Source organism: Oncorhynchus mykiss, chromosome 14 (genome assembly GCF_057628025.1).
Source record: "Oncorhynchus mykiss isolate SJ-2025 chromosome 14, ASM5762802v1, whole genome shotgun sequence".
NCBI lineage: Eukaryota > Metazoa > Chordata > Actinopteri > Salmoniformes > Salmonidae > Oncorhynchus > Oncorhynchus mykiss.
In genome coordinates this window covers 8,398,444-8,417,500 of record NC_143035.1, presented here as the reverse complement: position 1 = coordinate 8,417,500, position 19,057 = coordinate 8,398,444, and the positions used below count along the sequence as shown (strand labels likewise).

At 45.1% G+C, this 19,057-nt stretch overlaps 1 protein-coding gene across 1 annotated transcript in view; it reads left to right on the top strand.

The window, feature by feature from the left end:
- LOC110487720 (testican-1) overlaps positions 1–19,057 on the top strand; it is a 288,270-nt gene that overhangs the window by 208,081 nt on the left and 61,132 nt on the right. The window contains exon 5 of the mRNA XM_036942848.2: positions 14,966–15,086. Coding sequence (XP_036798743.1) covers positions 14,966–15,086 — 121 coding nt within the window. The remainder of the gene's footprint in view (positions 1–14,965; positions 15,087–19,057) is intronic.

Sequence of the window (19,057 nt, the reverse complement as noted above, 5' to 3'; positions counted from 1 at the left end):
TGTAATCGGCCATAATCCAAAAATTATCCAAAAATGCCAATTACATAATCCCAAAATCCAGATTACCGATTGTTATAAAAACTTGAAATCAGCCATGCCGATTAATCGGTCGGCCTCTAATATGTGTGTGTATATATATACACACACACACACACACACACACACACACACACACACACACACACACACACACACACACACAAAACACTCACCAAACACAGACAGTACCAGTCAAATGTTTTGAACACCTACTCATTCAAGGGTTTTTCTGTTGGGGGAAAGGTGATGACTTCCCTTCTACCAAACAGACAGAGGGACAGGAGGAGAGAAGTATACCTGATTATTAAGTTACCAAACCTACTGGTGGGCTGTTAACGATACAAGACAATAGGCTTTGATAGAAATGCTAGTCAGACCAATTATAACAAACAAATAAATGGTCTTCCCACTATATAGCCTGCTAATGGGTATTTGATCTCACTTATTGACATTGAGCTGACCTGTCAGACTAAAGGTATTGGAATCAGATGCACTCATTATGACTCTCCAACACAACTCCAGGCCCACTCTGCTTCCCATGGAGCCAGGTAACCGTGGCGATGGTGTCTGTGGAGACCGGGGGTGGATTAACGTCTCCCCTGCCAGTAACCATGCCACGCCTCGACACACACACAATGGGAGGGGACAACACTAAGCCTGAGGGGACTGGCAAGCACACGTAAACACACACACACACACACACATACACACACATACACAAGGCAATGCCTGGATGGTGGCTACTGTGACAGACAGAAACATACATAGGCACACAAGTTGAAGCATGCATGCATACACACACAGACTGTACACACACACCCCGCATACAACTGAGCAGCTATTCATTTGGGGTCAGAACACTCCCCTCTAACAGGGCAGTTGGCAGTGAGGTTTGTCCTGTTTGACAACCATCTTTACTATCAAATCATTCTCCTACACCCTGGCTCCAGTCCAACAACGAGAGGACATAAAATCATGTTTTATTTTCTTCTTTCTCTTTTTATCTCTCTGGGGGAATATTATCCATAAAAGCAGAGTGGAACCGAGAGCGGCGAGCAGCGTTTCCAAGGGGAGGAGTTAGGGCATTGCACTCTTAACCTTTTTTTCCTAATGGAACTTTAAAGCGCTGGGGTAATGTGCTTCCTGCGGAGAGTAGTTGGGAATGGCTGCAGCTATTAAATGGTAATAGGGGTGCTTTTAAGCCTTGAATGGTCCCGAGCCTCTTGGAGAGGAGAGGTTAGAGGGTTAGTTGTGCTTCAGAGACGCAACCCTTGAGGGAACTGCATTATTAAACCCAATAAGACCCAATTAACTGCTTTAGAGTTTGTACCTATCTAATTGTCAGTCGTCGGTACAACCTAATGCTATTTTTTGCGTGCAGGGAAAGGTCTGATCGCTGTGACCTCTGACCTTTACCTTAGCCCAAGGGTCGTCTCTCCCTGCACTATGCTCCCTCAAGTCACCGTGGCTGGGGTCAGAGTGCCCACCTGTGGGTACATGTCCCAGGTCAATCAGTATAGCCTATAGAGGCTTCAGCAGGGTGTATTTTAGTCCTCAGTTGTTAATGCCGCAAATGGGAGAAGAAATATATGTTTTTCAGTTTTCTCATACTGAATATTCAAATCAAAATGTATTTGTATTTGTGCGCTGAATAGAACAGGTGTAGACCTTACAGTGAAATGCTGACTTACAAGCCCTTAACCAACAATGCAGTTTTAAGAAAAATACAACAACAAAAAAGTTACAAATAAAAGTTCCAAATAATTAATGAGCAGCAGTAAAATAACAATTGCGAGGCTATATACAGTTGGGAACCGGTACATAGTCAATCTGCGGGGACACCGGTTAGTCGAGGTAATTGAGGTGATATGTACATATAGGTAGAGTTATTAAAGTGACTATGCATAGATGATAACAGAGAGTAGCAGCGGTGTAAAAGAGGGGGGGGGGGGGCAATGCAAATAGTCTGGGAAGCCATTTGATTAGATGTTCAGGAGTCTTATGGCTTGGGGGGTAGAAGCTGTTTAGAAGCCTCTTCGACCTATACTTGGCGCTCTAGTACCGCTTGGCGTGCGGTAGCAGAGAGAACCGTCGATGACTAGGGTGGCTGGAGTCTTTCATTATTTTTAGGGCCTTCCTGTGACATCGCCTGGTATAGAAGTCATGGATGGCAGGAAGCTTGGCCCCAGTACTGGGCCGTACGCAATACCCTCTGTAGTGCCTTGTGGTCGGAGGCCGAGCAGTGATGCAGCCCGTCAGGATGCTCTCGATGGTGCAGCTGTAGAACCTTTTGAGGATCTGAGGACCCATGCCAAATCTTTTCAGTCTCCTGAGGGGGAATAGGTTTTGTCGTGCCCTCTTCACGACTGTCTTGATATGCTTGGATCATGTTAGTTTGTTGGTGATGTGGACGCCAAGGAACTAGAAGCTCTCAACCTGCACCACTACAGCCCCGTCGATGAGAATGGGTGCGTGCTCGGTTCTCCTTTTCCTGTAGTCCACAATCATCTCCTTTGTCTTGATCACATTGAGGGAGAGGTTGTTGTCCTTGCACCACACGGTCAGATCTCTGACCTCCTCCCAAAAAGCTGTCTTGTCGTTGTCGGTGATCAGGCCTACCGCTGTTGTGTCATCTGCAAACTTAATGATGGTGTTGGAGTCATGCCTGGCCATGCAGTCATGAATGAACAGGGAGTACAGGAGGGGACTGAGCACGCACCCCTGAGGGGCCCCCAGTGTTGAGGATCAGTGTGGCGGATGTGTTGTTACCTACCCTTAGCCTTGGATGAGAGAGCATAAATAAAGTGTGTGTGTGTGTGTGTGTGTGTGTGTGTGTGTGTGTGTGTGTGTGTGTGTGTGTGTGTGTGTGTGTGTGTGTGTGTGTGTGTGTCTTCCTGTGCTTACGTGTGTGTGTGACAGATGCGGAGAAACATACACTGAATGTGCAAAACATGATAAAAAAAACTGCTCTTCCATGACATAGACTGACCAGGTGAATCCAGGTGAAAGCTGTGATCCCTTATTGATGTTAAATCCACTTCAATCAGTGTATATGAATGGGAGGAGAGAGGTTAAATACATATTTTTAAGCCTCGAGACAATTGTGCTTTTCAGAGAGTGAATGTGCAAGACATAAAAGGTAAGGGCCTTATAAACGAGGTAGGTGCTCCGGTTTGTGTCAAGAACTGCAACGCTGCTGTGTTTTTCAAGCTCAACAGTTTCCCGCGTGTTTCAAGAATGGTCCACAACCCAAAGGACATCCATCCAACTTGACACAACTGTGGGAAGCAATGGAGTCATCATGGGCCAGCATCCCTGTGGAACGCTTTCAACACCTTGTAGAGTCCATGCCCTGACGAATTGAGACTGATCTGAGGGCAAAAGTGGGTGCAACTCAATATTAGGAAGGTGTTCCTAATGTTTTGTACACTCAGTGTATTGACACCACTTAGACTGGGTAAAGGGGCTAAACAGCACCATTAAAAGCCACAAGAGAGCTGCTCTCAGCCACTAAATTGCCAATTCATTTGTGAAATCGACTCAATAAAGACCTCCTCCAATAGCAAGTAATGCACAGACAATCTGTCTCAGCAAGACACTCACTGTGAGAAGAGGACCAGAGATAAACAACTTTGGTGTCAAATTAGTCCTAAGTTTTACAGCCCATTGGCTACCATGATGGACCAAAGCTTTAATGATTATCCTGACCAATGTGTTTTTGGGTGTCTGAGCAAAAAAGAGAGGAAAATTCTGAAAGGGAGAGTTGGGGTGTGTGTGTGTGTGCGTGCGTGCGTGAGTGAGCGTGCGTGTGTGTGTTAGAGCCTTCAAGTCCAACCCAGGTCTCGGTGCTCTGGTGGCCAACTGGAGGGCCAAGGTGACTGGGGTTGGCAAGCAGAGGGCTTCCTGCCAGATGGACGGCCAGCCAAGACAGGGCCAGCCAAGAGAGGGTTGGATCTGATTAACACACTCATCTCTTCTTCACACACTAATGGTTGTAATGTACCGTTGTACCCCCCCACCCTCTCCACACACACACACACACACACACACATACAAACGCATGGTCTTTTTGGATACAATATGTGTCCCTGAGTCTCCATAGGGAGGGTCTATAATGTGTACAAAAGTGCAGGATACATGGGAAGAATGAATAGAGCAGAACTGTATAAGCAGTGTCACGGTGGATTTAAGCTAAATAACGGATCATATGACATTGTCACTTTGCCAACCCCCTCCTCCCCTCCTCTTGTCCATGTCCACCCTCATCTTAGCTGTACCTGCCAACTCGGTGCCATCTGTGCCAATCCACACACTGCCGTTACTGCACCCAGGGGGCATCAATCAGACAATCAACCTGGCACTTACAGAAGGACAATGACTGGACAAGAAGGGATGGTTGTGTGGTAAAGGGAAGTGTGTGTGTGTGTGTGTGTGTGTGTGTGTGTGTGTGTGTGTGTGCGTGTGTTTTCAGAGAGGTAACAGATTCGATTGTCCCTCCCTATAGTGGCATCCTTGGCTCCCAACAGCTGTCACTCACACTTTAACCCACTTTGCGTCATGGGCTGACGCACACAAGCATACGAGCATGCACGCATGCTTGCACCCTCTCCCAGTCCCCTCTCCCAGTCTTTTGCTCTCTCCTCCGATCAGAACGTTTTTCTTCATAGTCCTTTATCGAGCATTAGTTTGTTTAGCATCTGTCACTCTCCACCTCTCCTCTCGTTTATCAGATGGAGACCGCCTCGCTCATGACATTCCGAGGATAGCGTTGCTACGGCAACCACCGGTCCGAAAAATTATCGGAGACAATTGGGACGTTTTTAATGTGTTTTGGTTTTATATTAAAACAAATCGAAGATGCAGTGAGTGGGAGGGAGAAAGGGTAGAGAGAGAGGGAGATACATATTCTATCAGGGTTATTAACACTTAAAGGTCAGGGCTGTAGCGAATAGAGACTAAAGATGTAAGATTGAGGTGGGTTAAAGGAGCAAGCAAAAGATTTTGAGAGTGAGAGAGGGATAGTGATACAGGGAGTGAGAGACGGAGATTGTGAGTAAAATAAAGTGGGAGGGAGAAAGAGGAAGTGGTAGGGAGAGAGGGATCGTAAATAAGGAGAGAGGGATAGTGGAAGAGGAGAGATACGGAATATGGTGCAGTTGGTTAAACAGCCAAGGCTTTTCACTCAGGCCTGTAATAGGCAGATAAAGGCTCTGCTTCCCCTCTCTCTCTCTCTCATCCCTCGCTTCTCCTCCATTATCCCAGGCTCTCATTATTACTCTATGAACTACACGTGGGTTTTCTCTTCTTCTGTTCCCATCTCCTGCTTTCTCTCATCATCTGTGTTGTGCCTTATGAAATTAAATGTATAATTATGCTACTCGAAAGTATGGAATTGAGAAATGCACCTTTTATGTCTGGGTAGTTGAATGTGTATATTTCTATCTGTTTTATATGTGGGTTGTATGAATGTGGGTTTCATTTTTGTATCTGTTTTGTACGTGGGTTGTAATTTTGTATCTGTTTAGTATGTGGGTTGCATTTGCTCTAAGCTGTCCTCGACCTCTCTGTTAACCATCTTCCCCTTCTCCCTTCCTCTCATGTATTTCTCTCCACCTCTCATCTCTCTCTTCTCCTCTCACCCACTCTTATCTCTTTCACCCTCGTCTCACCCCTCACTCTCCTCCTGTCACCCTCTTACCACCTCTTACCCCCTTTCACCCACATCCCCCTCTCATCTCTCCTCCTCCCCCTTCTCATCCTCCTCTTATCTCTCATTTCCCTCTCGGGCAGAAAGTCATTTTCAGCAGGGAATGAAATCAGATGAGTTTCTTCCTGCTCTGTAGCAGAGAGAGAGCCAAGGTAAACCCTAAAGAAGATATAAACACTCCACCTCAAGCCGACGCCACAAAAAAGACAGATATCAGGAAAAATATTGCCATGCTGTCTCTCAATTTCAGAAGGCGAGCGGGAGAAATAGAGAGAACAAGAGAGGGAGAGGGAGTCGGGGATGATGAGGGAGATTTTAAAAAATAGCACATTCCTGGACAGCTTCAGAGTGCACAGTAGAGAGTCAGAGATTTGACAAACTACTTCATAACCAACAGAAAACATGTATATCTTCCATATCTTCAAGTATTCCGTTAAACCTTTTCACTAACATGCCTCCTTTAACTTTGAGAAGTGAACAGGTAACATCTTATGTATCTCAAACAGAGTTCAGTGTGTCAAATCGGAGGGTCTGTTGTCCGGACCTCTGGTAGTCTCTATGGGGGTACCACAGGGTTAAATTCTCGGGCCGACTCTTTTCTCTGTATATACAGTGCCTTGCGAAAGTATTCGGCCCCCTTGAACTTTGCGACCTTTTGCCACATTTCAGGCTTCAAACATAAAGATATAAAACTGTATTTTTTTGTGAAGAATCAACAACAAGTGGGACACAATCATGAAGTGGAACGACATTTATTGGATATTTCAAACTTTTTTAACAAATCAAAAACTGAAAAATTGGGCGTGCAAAATTATTCAGCCACCTTAAGTTAATACTTTGTAGCGCCACCTTTTGCTGCGATTACAGCTGTAAGTCGCTTGGGGTATGTCTCTGTCAGTTTTGCACATCGAGAGACTGACATTTTTTCCCATTCCTCTTTGCAAAACAGCTCGAGCTCAGTGAGGTTGGATGGAGAGCATTTGTGAACAGCAGTTTTCAGTTCTTTCCACAGATTCTCGATTGGATTCAGGTCTGGACTTTGACTTGGCCATTCTAACACCTGCATATGTTTATTTTTGAACCATTCCATTGTAGATTTTGCTTTATGTTTTGGATCATTGTCTTGTTGGAAGACAAATCTCCGTCCCAGTCTCAGGTCTTTTGCAGACTCCATCAGGTTTTCTTCCAGAATGGTCCTGTATTTGGCTCCATCCATCTTCCCATCAATTTTAACCATCTTCCCTGTCCCTGCTGAAGAAAAGCAGGCCCAACCCATGATGCTGCCACCACCATGTTTGACAGTGGGGATGGTGTGTTCAGGGTGATGAGCTGTGTTGCTTTTACGCCAAACATAACGTTTTGCATTGTTGCCAAAAAGTTCAATTTTGGTTTCATCTGACCAGAGCACCTTCTTCCACATGTTTGGTGTGTCTCCCAGGTGGCTTGTGGCAAACTTTAAACAACACTTTTTATGGATATCTTTAAGAAATGGCTTTCTTCTTGCCACTCTTCCATAAAGGCCAGATTTGTGCAATATACGACTGATTGTTGTCCTATGGACAGAGTCTCCCACCTCAGCTGTAGATCTCTGCAGTTCATCCAGAGTGATCATGGGCCTCTTGGCTGCATCTCTGATCAGTCTTCTCCTTGTATGAGCTGAAAGTTTAGAGGGACGGCCAGGTCTTGGTAGATTTGCAGTGGTCTGATACTCCTTCCATTTCAATATTATCGCTTGCACAGTGCTCCTTGGGATGTTTAAAGCTTGGGAAATCTTTTTGTATCCAAATCCGGCTTTAAACTTCTTCACAACAGTATCTCGGACCTGCCTGGTGTGTTCCTTGTTCTTCATGATGCTCTCTGCGCTTTTAACGGACCTCTGAGACTATCACAGTGCAGGTGCATTTATACGGAGACTTGATTACACACAGGTGGATTGTATTTATCATCATTAGTCATTTAGGTCAACATTGGATCATTCAGAGATCCTCACTGAACTTCTGGAGAGAGTTTGCTGCACTGAAAGTAAAGGGGCTGAATAATTTTGCACGCCCAATTTTTCAGTTTTTGATTTGTTAAAAAAGTTTGAAATATACAATAAATGTCCTTCCACTTCATGATTGTGTCCCACTTGTTGTTGATTCGTCACAAAAAAATACAGTTTTATATCTTTATGTTTGAAGCCTGAAATGTGGCAAAAGGTCGCAAAGTTCAAGGGGGCCGAATACTTTCGCAAGGCACTGTATCAACAATGTCGCTCTTGCTGCAGGTGATTCCCTGATCCACCTCTACGCAGACGACACCATTCTGTATACATCTGGCCCTTCTTTGGACACTGTGCCATACAACCCTCCTTCCGTGGCCTCCAACTGCTCTTAAACACTAGTAAAAAGAAATGCATGCTTTTCAACCACTCGCTGCCCGCACCCGCCCGCCCGACAAGCATCACTACTCTGGATGGTTCTGACTTAGAATATGTGGACAACTACAAATACCTAGGTGTCTGGCTAGACTTTAAACTCTCCTTCCAGACTCATATTAGTCATTCCAAAATAAAATCTAGAATCAGCTTCCTATTTCGCAACAAAGCCTCCTTCACTCACACCGTCAAACATACCCTTGTAAAACTGACTATCCTACTGATCCTTGACTTCGGTGATGTCATTTACAAAATAGCCTCCAACACTCTACTCAGCAAACTGGATGCAGTCTATCACAGTGCCTTCCATTTTGTCACCATAGCCCCATATACCACCCACCACTGCGACCTGTATGCTCTAGTCGGCTGGCCCTCGCTACATTTTTGTCGCCAGAACCACTGGCTCCAGGTCATCTATAAGTCTATGCTAGGTAAAGCTCCGCCTTATCTCAGCTCACTGGTCACGATAACAACACCCACCCGTAGCACGAGCTCCAGCAGGTATATCTCACTGGTCATCCCCAAAGCCAACAACCCCTTTGGCCGCCTTTCCTTCCAGTTCTCTGCTGCCAATGACTGGAACGAATTTCAAAAATTTCCCTCACTAACTTTAAACATCAGCTATCTGAGCAGCTAACCGATCACTGCAGCTGTACATAGCCCATCTGTAAATAGCCCACCCAATCTACCTACCTCATCCCCATATTGTTTTTAATTACGTTTCTTCTCTTTTGCACACCAGTTCTTCTATCTATCACTCCAGTGTTAATTTGCTAAATTGTAATTACTCCGCTACTATGGCCTATTTATTGCCTTACCTCCTCACGCCATTTGCACACACTGTATATAGACTTTCTTTTTTTCTATTGTGTTATTGACTGTACGCTTGTTTTTTCCATGTGTAACTCCATGTGTTGTTGTTTGTGTCGCACTGCTTTGCTTTATCTTGGCCAGGTCGCAGTTGTAAATGAGAAATTGTTCTCAACTAGCCTACCTGGTTAAATAAAGGTGAAATAAAAAAAAATCGAATAAATGTATCGCTGTGTACCAGCAGTGTGTACCAGAACTAAACCAGGATGTAACCACCAGTGTAGCGTGTGTTGTGGGTCAGAGAGCACTCGTGTTGACATCACACAGCAGACACAGCTCAAACACAACCCATTAGAGAGATAGTTGAGGCCTGGCCACTCTTGTGTTGTGAAGTTATCAGACACACTCTGAGTTTGCTAAGGGGGGTCTGTGTATCAGCAGCACGGAGTCCTTTTGGCTTTGAAGCTGATTCTAGGTTTTTAATCCTTGTTGTTTTCTCCACAGGTTCCTGCTTTGATCCAGGTTGTGTTCACAACAGTTTACCGTTGCTTTTTTAAAAATGTATACAGTGCATTCGGAAAGTATTCAGACCCCTTGACTTTTCCACATTTTGTTACTTTACAGCCTTATTCTAAAATTGATTAAATCGTTCCCCCCCCCCCCCCCCCCCCTCATCAATCTACACACAACACCCCATAATGACAATCAAAATGTATTTAAAATGTGATATTTAGGTTTTCAGACCCTTATCTCAGTACTTTGTTGAAGGACCTTTGGCAGCGATTACAGTCTCAAGTCTTTTTGGGTATGATGCTACAAGCTTGGCACACCCCCGAGTGTGGGGCTCCCGAGTGGCGTGGAAGTCTAAAGCACTGCATCTCAGTGCAAGAGGCATCACTACAGTACCTGGTTCGAATTCAGGCTGCATCTCATCCAGCCGTGATTGGGAGTCCCATAGGGCGGCGCACAATTGACCTCAATTGTCGAGAATAAGCCATTTAATTAGGCGACCAGTTCAGTAGTGGGGTGTAAGAAATGATCAGACTCATGACATCATAACCAGTCCAATAATGTTAATGAACAGTAACACACACCAGTCCAATAATGTTAATGAACAGTAACACATACCAGTCCAATAATGTTAATGAACAGTAACACACACCAGTCCAATAATGTTAATGAACAGTAACACACATCAGTGTTTAAAATAGAAAAAACAACCATCATTAGGAATTCTTAAATCACCAAATGCAAATGTTTATAGTTTCACAACCGTGAAAAGTTTTTCTGAAGGTGTAACGTTTTTAACCAGTTCGATAAAATGTAAATAGTGAACAATAACTCATTAACTTGTTATTTATTATGTGTGTGTGTGTGTGTGTGTGTGTGTGTGTGTGTGTGTGTGTGTGTGTGTGCCTATCAGTGGGAAAGCTGGGGGTGTTTCTTTTTAATTATTCTTTCTTTTTTTACCTTTATTTAACTAGGCAAGTCAGTTAAGAACGCATTTCTATTTACAATGACGGCCTAGGAACGGTGGGTTAACTGTCTTGTTCTTCAGTTTGATACGTTTATTGAAGTCTGGTTGACAGGGCAACTCGGAGGTCATGCTGGCTGTCCAGTTTGTTTCTGCTTTTAGTTTTCAGCATGGCCATAGCAGAGAAGCCACTTTCACACAGACGGGTAGTGCTGAACGGTAGCATGATTCTGATTTCATGACAGGAGAGAGCAGGATACTCTCCCATTACGCTGCACCAGGACATTGGCCGGTGTCATTTCCGGGAAGCACATGCACAGTCCGCGATCAAATGACAGCGCCACCGTCAGATCCTCTTCGTTGCTTGGCAACGTGATGCTTCCCATCTCCACCCGAAAGGCGTCCCGTATCCAGTCTCCTGTTCTCCTCCGGGGAAGTAGTCGCAAGAACATACCCTGCAGCTTGACAAGATGCTGTTTAACGGTTTGTTTGTGTGTCGCTTTGTTGATCAGATTCTGAATCTCAAAATCAGCACTGGGAAACATGTCAATCCTCCCATTAGAAGCATGATTTGCCCAAACACTTAGTTTCATCTTGAAGGCATCCACTTTGTCCCTCTGTTCAAATCGATTGTGCCACCTCCCTTGCATTGACACATTGAGAGAATTCAGATGATCAAAAATATCCAGCAGGTAGGGAACTTGCGCGAGCCATACCTCACAATCGGAATGTTCGGCAGAGATGACTTGTTTTCCGAAATAAATGCAACAATCTCCGAAGGAAATGCAGCAAAGGAAGCTCATAAAAGGCGACCCAACACTTTACCCTTGGAAAGACAGCGGACTTCTGCTTGGTAAAGAATCTGCTGGTCCTCCCTCGCCATATCCCTGCAGAAGGCCTGAAAACGCCTGCTTTTCGTGGAACTCTTTTTTTTGATATAGTTGACACACTTGATCACATCCTGGAGAGTGGCGTGGAGCTCAGGCACCATGTCCTTCGCTGCCAATGCCTCCCTGTGTAGGAAGCAGTGGTTCCACGTTGCACTCGGCGCTCTCTCCAGTATCGGCTTTGCTACTCCGGGGTAGCTTTCCCGTCATGGCAGCTGCCCCATCAGTGGTCACTCCGACGCACCCATCCCAGGCCAATCCCACAGAGTCCAGGTACATATCCATTGTGTTAAAGACAGCCTCTGTGGTGGTGGTGGTGGGAAGATCCTGACTAAAGAGGAACTGCTCCTCGAAGTTATGATCCCAGACGTGTCTGATGTAGACCATTAGCATTGCATGGTTAGCCACATCCGTGGATTCATCAAGCTGCTGTGCGTAATGGCCATTTGCACTGGTGCTCTCTGATGTCTGGTGCGTTATGTCCTCAGACATGTCCTGTATTCTACTCCTCATGATGTCATTGGATAGCGGTACGGTTTTAAGTTGGCGGTTGACTCTCCCAAGATTTCAGTGCACAACAATTGTGTGTGACATTTGGATCCGCGTGTGTGTGTGGGAGGCGAGAGCGTTACTGTGTTCGTCAGTGAGTGAGTGCAGCGTGAAGAGTCCCAACGTAGCTAGTCATTTCACCAATGCGGACACACTGCTCGTGTAAAGTCAGCAACAATAAGCGGTGCAGCAGTTACCTTTCAAATCGTTTAATGTTATATACAGTTGAAGTTGGAAGTTTACATACACCTTAGCCAATTACATTTAAACTCAGTTTTTCACAATTCCTGACATTTGATCCCAGTAAAAATTCCCTGTTTTAGGTCAGTTAGGATCACCACTTTATTTTAAGAATGTGAAATGTCAGAATAATAGTAGAGAGAATTATTTATTTCAGCTTTTATTTCGTTCATCACATTCCCAGTGGGTCAGAAGTTCACATACACTCAATTAGTATTTGGTAGCATTGCCTTTAAATTGTTTAACTTGGGTCAAACGTTTCGGTTAGCGTTCCACAAGATTCCCATAATAGGTTGGGTAAATTTTGGCCTATTCCTCCTGACAGAGCTGGTGTAACTGAGTCAGGTTTGAAGGCCTCCTTGCTCGTGCACTCTTTTTCAGTTCTGCCCACAAGTTTTCTATAGGATTGAGGTCAGGGCTTTGTGAAGGTCACTCCAATACCTTGACTTTGTTGTCCTTAAGCCATTGTGCCACAACTTTGGAAGTATGCTTGGGTCATTGTCCATTTGGAAGACCCATTTGCGACCAAGCTTTAACTTCCTGACTGATGTCTTGAGATGTTGCTTCAATATATCCACATCATTTTCCTACCCCATGATGCCATCTATTTTGTGAAGTGCACCAGTCCCTCTGCAGCAAAGCATCCCCACAACATGATGCTGCCACCCCCGTGCTTCACGGTTGGGATGGTGTTCTTTGGCTTGCAAGTCTCCTCCTTTTTCCTCCAAACATAATGATGGTCATTATGGCCAAACAGTTCTATTTTTGTTTCATCAGACCAGAGGACATTTCCCAAAAAAGAACGATCTTTGTCCCCATGTGCAGTTCCAAACCGTAGTCTGGCTTTTTTTATGGTGGTTTTGGAGCAGTGGCTTCTTCCTTGCTGAGCGGCCTTTCAGGTTATGTCGATATAGGACTCGTTTTACTGTGGATATAGATACTTTTGTACCTGTTTCCTCCAGCATCTTCACAAGGTCCTTTGCTGTTGTTCTGGGATTGATTTGCACTTTTCGCACCAAAGTACGTTCATCTCTAGGAGACAGGACGCGTCTCCTTCCTGAGCAGAATGATGGCTGCGTGGTCCCACGGTGTTTATACTTGCGTACTATTGTTTGTACAGATGAATGTGGTACCTTCAGGCATTTGTAAATTGCTCACAAGGATGATCCAGACTTGTGGAGGTCTACAATTTGTTTTCTAAGGTCTGGGCTGATTTATTTTGATTTTGCCATGATGTCAAGCGAAGAGGCACTGAGTTTGATGGTAGGCCTTGAAATACATCCTCAAATTATGTCAATTAGCACATCAGAAGCTTCTAAAGCCATGACATAATTTTCTGGAATTTTCCAAGTTGTTTAAAGGCACAGTCAACTTAGTGTATGTAAACTTCTGACCCACCGGAATTGTGATACAGTGAATTATAAGAGAAATAATCTGTCTGTAAACAATTGTTGGAAAAATTACTTGTGTCATGCACAAGTAATTTGCCAAAACTATAGTTTGTTAACAAGAAATGTGTGGAGTGGTTGAAAAACTAGTTTTAAAGACTCCAACCTAAGTGTATGTAAACTTCTGACATCAACAGTATATATACACTACCGTTCAAAAGTTTGGGGTCATTTAGAAATGTCCCCGTTAGAATCAAAGCATGATCAAAGACTGTTGGTCAACTTTCTTCTCCCCACCTCCTCCTCTCTTCCTCCTCTCCTCCCTAGTGAATATATGGAATCAGAAGAACTGAGTAATGATAACTGATGATAACTGATAACTAATGATAACTGATAACTGCTCCCAGTCCTACATATTTCCCTCCTTTACAGCACCCCCATCTCTCTCTTTCTTCCTCCTCCTCTCCCACTTTCTTTATTCCTTTTCTCTCCATCCCCTGTGGGGGGATTTGTGTAGTAAGCGTAGCATGAAGTGCCCGAACGCTCAGAGCCAATGTGTGTCTTAGATCTTCGTCACCTTAGACGCCAGCCACCTGTGTCTCGCAGCCATGGAGATAATGTTGCTGGGGAGATTGATGTGAATGTAGACAGGGCTATACTACTCGCTTGCACAGAGTTCTGATGAGGCAGGTCCAGAATGGTCACACTCCAAAATCTCTAGCTACATCCATGTCTCTCACTCTTCCCTATGGTTCTTACTTTTCTTAATGCAATGTGTATTCTCAGCTGTTAGATTGCTGAATGTTGGAATGGCTGAAGGTGCAGGTTAAATACATAGGTTTCAGTTTCAGATCAAAGAGGAGGATTTAGGGTTCAACTGTCACTGTTTTATATGGAGCATTTAGGAGCCTGGCCACTGCTATAAGCCCCCTACAGACACACACCCTCTCCCTTGCGTTCTCCCCCCCCCCCCCCCCCATCTCCCTCGCTCCTCTTCTCTCCCCTCTATTTTATGGTTGCTGGCATTGACAGAAATGCTTATTTCTGAATGGCGAGGGCGGACATTTGTCGAAGCACTGAGTTAGAGGGCGGTGTTCCTGTAGTTGTGTGATGCTGATACGGCACTCAGGTTTTTTCATCGGACTCCTTTCCTTTATCTCTGTGTCTGAATGATTGAAAGATATTTCTCGGTTGTGAATAGACTCTCTTCTCCCCCCCCCCCCCCCCCCCCCCCCCCTCTTCTCTCTTTGTTGCTAGAATCCATATTCTCTCTGGACTGATACTAGTCTGACATGAGCAGGGGCGCTTTCACTGGGAACGGGGGGGGGGGGGCATTTTGTCCCGCCCTGGATATGAGTATACTTGTCTTGATGAACTTTCCTTTTGTACTGCCAATGGTAGGTCCTGATTTAATAATTTAGTGATGAATTTTGTCCCTTCTCTCTCTCCATGTAGCTCCGGACGCCACTAAAGACCCGTGTCTGAAGGTGCGCTGCCCTGCTCACAAGGTGTGTTTCAGCCACGACTACCAGACAGCCATCTGCACCAACACCAACCACAAGCAGCCTAGACACAGGTAAGACTCTCATAAAGCACACCATTAGCCCTTAGTCCTCTACAATGTGCGGTAAAGGAAAAGAAAAGCTCAAACTCGAATGCCTTTCTTTCGCTTAATGGCTTTAATGATGTATATACTTTAGTAACCTATAGTACACCCTGGCCTGGTATTAGCCACACCACCCACCTGCCTCCTAAGTGCAAATCATGTGCAATCCCCGTGTCCTAGCCTCTCTCTGCAGCCATTGAAGTCCGCGGAAGTATGCACTCTGCATGGCATTTCCTCGGCTTCTATTACTGCTCTTGTCCACTGAGATGACATTTGATTGACAGAGAGAACAGGAAGAAGGGGGAGGAGGAGGGGGGGGGAGCATATCATTACATATAGCATCTCTGTGGGGGATAGAAAGAAGGGGGAGGCGTGGGCCCCTCTCAACACTTGATCTCGGTGCCTCTCTCCAGTCTTCTGTTTAATACAAACAAATCTAAATTATGCAATGGCCGTTAATAGGGAGTAAGTGCTCGTTACTCATAATTACTGGCGCCTCTGGGTGTACAGGCGCAGAGAAGAGCAGAACAGAGACTCGTCACTTGAGGGCTCCAAGCACGTCTTCTGTCGCTACCACTGCTCTGCTGATCCAGTTTCAAACTGAATTTATCAGAAAAAGAGCCTGTGTACATTAACATGCATTCAATTGTTGCGAATACTCTGGTTAGTACAATAGTTAGATTAAAATGTTGACAATGCTTTGCAAGAATAATGATTTCCCTTACAATCCGGTTTACATGGTAGTCTGGCTCAGGCTACCTGATAGGACTGATAGGCTACCTGAAAGGACTGATAGGCTACCTGATAGGACTGATAGGCTACCTGAAAGATGCGTAAAATCGGCAATCAAAATAAACGTTTTACTGTATCACAGGCATCGTCTCATTTTTGGGAAACCTATTTGATTCCGAGTTCAGACATATACAGTTTGTATGTGAAAACTGTTTCAAAGATGCACACTTTCGGATTTTCCAAACTCACTTCGCCAAACTCACATTTTCGCCAACGAGGAAGGCTCGCGTTCCTTGTCATAGCACATGCACAGATCAAATACACAGCTGGAACTTTAGTTAAAGTGTTCAGATGTCCTAATCATTTGAATCGTGAGACCTTCAGGGTGATATTTGGGATGATGACTTGTTCATAACTTGTTCAATTCAATGACGTTATGGCATATTGAAACAGATTGAAATCTACCGCAGAGCTACGTACATGCAGAGGCACTCAGTGTTGAGTGTGATGTACTCTGAGTGACTGGAGCACAGGTTCATATGCTGTATGTCTACACTATACCAGCTGGGTCATTGTTATACAGTGCCGTTAACCTAGTCGAGCTCCATTTCCACTGTTAAAACAGCCAGCTGTGGTGTGTGTGTGTGTGTGTCAAGGGAAACACAGCTGACCTCCCCCCCACACACACACACACACACAAACGGTCGCACACACTACCACCAGGAGGCCAATGAGATGGAGAGAGACCCTGCCGCGATTTGAGAGAGCTGGACAGAGAGCACTAAGGAGGCAGGCAAATGAAGAGAAACCGATGGACAGAGAGAAACAACAAGATAGGAGGAAAATAAGTATTATTCCCTTCTCTCTCTTTATTCTCTCTCCTTCTTCCTTTTGCTCTCGCTCTCTCTCATTGTCTCCTTCTCTCCTTCTCACTCTCTCGATCTCGCTCTCTCTCCTTCTCTCCCTCTCACTCTCTCTTTCTCGCTCTCTCGCTCTCCCTCTCTCCCTCCTTGTGCTCTGTGGTCAGTCAGTCAGAATGATGTCCGCTGGGTAAAGAAGAGAGTGAGAGTTTCACGGCAGGGTCTCCAGGGGTGGTCTGTGAGCCTAATGCCATCCCCTCTTCCCACACACGTACGCACACACCATTCTGTCACACCCCGACACGTAACACAGAGACCACACGCATGAACAAACACAGGCGTGTTGGACACACAGCTATCTGACAGCGATCCTTCTCTCCCTCGCCATGCGTATGTGTTATCTACCCAGACATAGATACCCTGACTAGAGGAAGCACACGCTTCAACACACCCACATACACACACACTCACACGCACACACTCACACACACAGCTCTCCCAGGCTTTCAGGGTTATCTATGAAAAGGAGGGAGGAAGGAGGAGAGAAAGGGGAGGAGGAGGATGAGGGTGGACATCTTTAGGAGATTTTGATCAGCCTCATCAGCGTTTTATATTACACACTATTATGAGACATAATTGCTTTTTTATTCACTAGTAGGTATTGGCAGTGCGTGGCATGTCTAATCTGTGATTATAGTGTTTTTGTCACGGCTGGGGAGATGGATAATTATAGGCATCACGGAGGTGTCTGCCTGCCGATCCGCACCGCACCATGCTGCCCCAGACCTGGACGGGAATGGACCCGTTTCACAGCCAGAGATGTGTGACAGATTTCCCCCGTACCCCCACTCTGACACCCGCACCCTATTCATTCTCAAGTCAGTGGCGTTCGCCGTACATCCCAGTTGTCAGATTCATTTCTCTAACTTCACACCTCTGGTGTTGTTGTAGAGGAGGGTGATGTGTCGACAGACAGACTGGGTGAGGGAGGGCGGAGCACTTAACGAGAAGATTGCTGGAAGATTTTATCCAATGTAATTACGCTCGTTATAGAAAAGCACTGGTGGACCAGGGCCTACATTACCCTGGCACACACACACACACACACACACACACACACACACACACACACACACACACACACACACACACACACACTACTATCCCCAAGGAGAGAGAGAGAGAGACTGATGTACAGTACATCATTTGGTTTGAGAGTTACAGCAGTAATGGACGCCTCGGGCGCCATCTTGGTACGAAGACAATTAGATTGGAGTGATTAGACATGCTGTTATTATTCTACTGCTGTTGTTTTGGACCGTTTGGAACAAGAAGTGTAGTTGGCAGACCTGTTTATCTACTGAGTAGACAACTTTGATTGGGAGCGATGCAATTGTGTGCAATTTGACTTCTGCAACGTGCATTTTGAATGCAATTTGGATGCAATTAAAGTTGTATGAACAAGCAATATCCAATGAAATTGAGTTCAAAGGCCTAGGTCAGTCAAAAAACGTGATTTCTATGTGTTCTTATATAATAGCACACTATGAGGTATGAATAATACTGTGAGATTGTGAACGTTATGATAATGCCCTATTAGTGCCGAGAGCTGTTTGAAAAGACAGCCTGAAAATCACCAGCCGCTAAATAGTCCCAGTCGGTATTAGATAGAGCGTCGTGGCCCAGCCCACCTATGGGGAAAACAACCTGTGGTTAACTAGGTTACTCCATTGGCTCACAGCAAAAACGTTACCTTTTTCATGTGCAGTTTTTGTGCTGTCTGCTTGTTTTAGTCAGTTACAAACCACATTTAAGAAAAGTACAGCCTGTCTAGAGATGACTTTTCAACACTGCCTGCTCCCTACCGTTCTCACTCATGCTGCTTTTCATGACGGTGCTAGCAGCCACGTGAGTCAGTGCTACCTAGCTACCGACCGGGAACATTAAGCTAGCCAAGACCAACAACACAAACAAATGGACTATATAGATGCAAGTAGTGAGTGGAGTTACAAACGGACTATACTAAACAAGTTAAATGTCTTATCTGTGATTAAATGTTTTTCACACTCATAGCTACATGTAGCCTACTTGGACACTGGTTCCCCACATTACCCACTGTCCTACACTGAATAGCCTGAAGCCACAGGGCTCTTCTCGAAGCTGTCCTTATTTCCCTACGTGGGAGCATTGCCAACCGTAGGTCGGGATGTTTGACCTGGTTCATGTACATTGAACAGCAGAGCAGCTTCTCTGCATGTTTTGTTATTTCTATGTAACAAAAAATGTACGGCGAATTTTGTTTTTGACGCCTCTTTTACAATGGGGCTCAATTGGAAAGAATGTGGGTTT